Source organism: Priapulus caudatus, unplaced genomic scaffold, assembly GCF_000485595.1.
Source record: "Priapulus caudatus unplaced genomic scaffold, Priapulus_caudatus-5.0.1 Scaffold905, whole genome shotgun sequence".
Classification (NCBI taxonomy): domain Eukaryota; kingdom Metazoa; phylum Priapulida; class Priapulimorpha; order Priapulimorphida; family Priapulidae; genus Priapulus; species Priapulus caudatus.
Window position 1 is genome coordinate 66,856 of NW_014577966.1, and position 2,500 is coordinate 69,355.

Consider the following 2,500-nt stretch of genomic DNA (forward strand, 5'->3'; position numbering starts at 1 on the left):
CAATTAGTGAACAGAACACTATCTGTTTTCTCGACCCAATAATGACCCAAATAGGCCAAATTTGGGCCAGATATGCGTAATGCCTGCAGGAAGAATAAAGGACACTAGAAATGCTCATTAGCGCAGCTATTATAAATACGTGCCCACCGCGCGCACATCCAAGCACATTCAAATGCCCAATCACCGCTTCACTTGTTCGGTTAATATGTACTAGATCACTACTAGCATGCACACGCCACAGATCACCTTATTGCATTGCGCGTGCGCGTCACCATTCTCACGTATAATACGTTTTGATCATTATCAGATACGGATTGTATACACACGTCTTTAGCTCCAGCTGCTGATATCTCAGCCTCATAATGTTAAGCGCCTGTGCTGCTGTTTGTCTCTGTCTTGTTCTGATATATGTCTGGTTGGTGGGTGTTGTCTGTCTGTCTGTATTTGTCTTGCTCGTGTCTGTTTTGTCTGTCTTGTTCTGTTTGTCTGTCTGTCTGTTTGTCTGTCTGTCTGTTGGTCTGTCTGGTCTGGTTTCTGACTTGCTCTGTCTGTTTGTCTGGCTGTCGTGTCTGTCTGTTGTTCTGTTGATCTGTCTGTCTGTCTGACTTCTGTGTTGATCTGTCTGTCTGTTTTGTCTGTCCTGTCTGATTTCACGTGTCATGGTCTGTCATGTTTTCGTCGGCTTTTGTGTTCTGTTTATTCTGGATGCTCGTCTAGTCTTGTCTGTCTGTCTGTGTCTCGTCGATCTGTGGTAGTGTCTGGTCGGTCGTGTTTGTCTGGGCTCTGTCATGTTTGTCTGGTCTGTCGGGTTGTCTGTGCTGCTCTTGTTGTGGTTCTGTGTCTCTGTCTGTATTGTCGTGTCTGACTGTTGGTCGGCTTGACTGTTTGCTCCCTTGCTGTCTGTTTGTCGGTCTGATCGTTTGTCTGATCGTTCTGATTGTACTGATAGTATTTAAATGTTGTGTATACTTGTATTGAAATAACAAACGTAAAATCCCGGCTTGTGACCGAGGCTTTAAGAACGACACAGCAGATTTTTCTTATCCCTGTCTTACATTCGTGAGTTCTCAACTAAGATGGCGATGCTATCTCATGTGGTATCCGGCCACTATGCTGCGTTTGTAAACAAACTCAGGTATACTTCTATTAAGTCGTCTACACAGTTCAATAGTCTTGCTATGTCCATGGTGTGGGCCCTGTGGAATTCGCGTCAGTTGTTGCTCTGGGCAGCTACCGGGGTGTTGCAGTGTGAACGTTAGCAAAGATACTTTGCAAGCAGGGTGCACCGCATAGCATTCGCTCTCGAAATGACTCGGGGTACACACGATTATGCTCCTAACGGTAATACGTTCACCTCCCTCGCTTGGGTAGAAGGTATAACTGAGCTTGTGGTGAGAGTAGCTATATTAATCAGTAAAGCGTGTTATGCTAGGACCTAGCCATTGTCGGAGATAGCCTATTCAGTCATAGTCAAATCAGATTTTTGGCGTAGCTAGTCTTACGATGCGATGTAGCACTAAAAATCCACTATTTATTATTTAATATAGACCTTCTATAAAAGTAATGGTTAGGGTGAGCATATCTAATCCTCTTTAATAAGCTGTTTAAGTAAGACTGTAGAACGATAAAGCTTATACAATTGCTCACCTTCATAAGCTCACCTTAAGTCAAGTTTTAGTTTAGCTGCTAATCGTTTGCAAATATAAAGCTCTCTTGATAAGGAGGATATTTGCGATTGAGGCTAATCCTCATATAAAGCTGTAAAGTAGCTAGTGAGATAGCTAATCCTCATATAAAGCTGTAATCGTAGCTGTTGTAGTAGCTGCGGTGGGTCGGGGAGTTGAGTGTTATAGACATGTATGCTGTAAGTGTTAGCTGTAACTTGTAGCTGTAAGTGATGCAGTAGTAGCTGCTACGCTAGCTGTAAGTGTAGCTGTAAGTGTAATAGTACGGTGTAGGTTGTAGTGACCATGTGTAACTGTAAGTGTAATAGTAGCTGTAGTAGTAGCTGTAACTGTAGTAGTAGCTGTAACTGTAGTAGTAGCTGTAACTGTAGTAGTAGCTGTAGTAGTAGCTGTAACTGTATAGCTAGTAGTGTCAGTAGTAGCTGTAACTGTCAGTAGTAGTGTAACTGTCTAGTAGTACGCGTGTAGGTAGTAGCTGTAAGACTGTAGTAGTAGCTGTGGAGTAGTTAGCTGTAAGTGTAGTAGTAGCTGTAGTAGTAGCTGTAGTAGTAGCTGTAGCTGTAAGTGTAGTAGTAGCTGTAGTAGTAGCTGTAGCTGTAAGTGTAATAGTAGCTGAGTTGTAGCGTAGCAGCGGTCGTCTTCACATGCTGCTGAAGAATCCGGCTGACGACGCCAGGATGCTGTGTAGACTGAGGTCGAGTGCCGACCCGTACTCCGTCACCTCACCCAGCGATGACGACGGCGACGTCGTGCCTTGCTGCTGCTGCTGCTGATGATGATGCTGTACCACGCACCCGCTGCCGCCGCCGCCGCTG

The 2,500-nt window shown here is 44.6% G+C and overlaps 1 protein-coding gene across 1 annotated transcript in view; it reads right to left on the reverse strand.

The window, feature by feature from the left end:
* Positions 1–1,085: 1,085 nt before the first annotated feature.
* The window catches only part of LOC106814322 (neurogenic differentiation factor 1-like), a 2,358-nt gene continuing 943 nt past the window's right edge, over positions 1,086–2,500 (reverse strand). Inside the window, exons 1-2 of the mRNA XM_014818622.1 lie at positions 2,480–2,500; positions 1,086–1,230 (exon numbers count right to left, since the gene is read on the reverse strand). The exon at positions 2,480–2,500 is cut by the window's right edge and continues 943 nt beyond it. Of these exons, the coding sequence (XP_014674108.1) occupies positions 1,086–1,230; positions 2,480–2,500 (166 nt within the window). The remainder of the gene's footprint in view (positions 1,231–2,479) is intronic.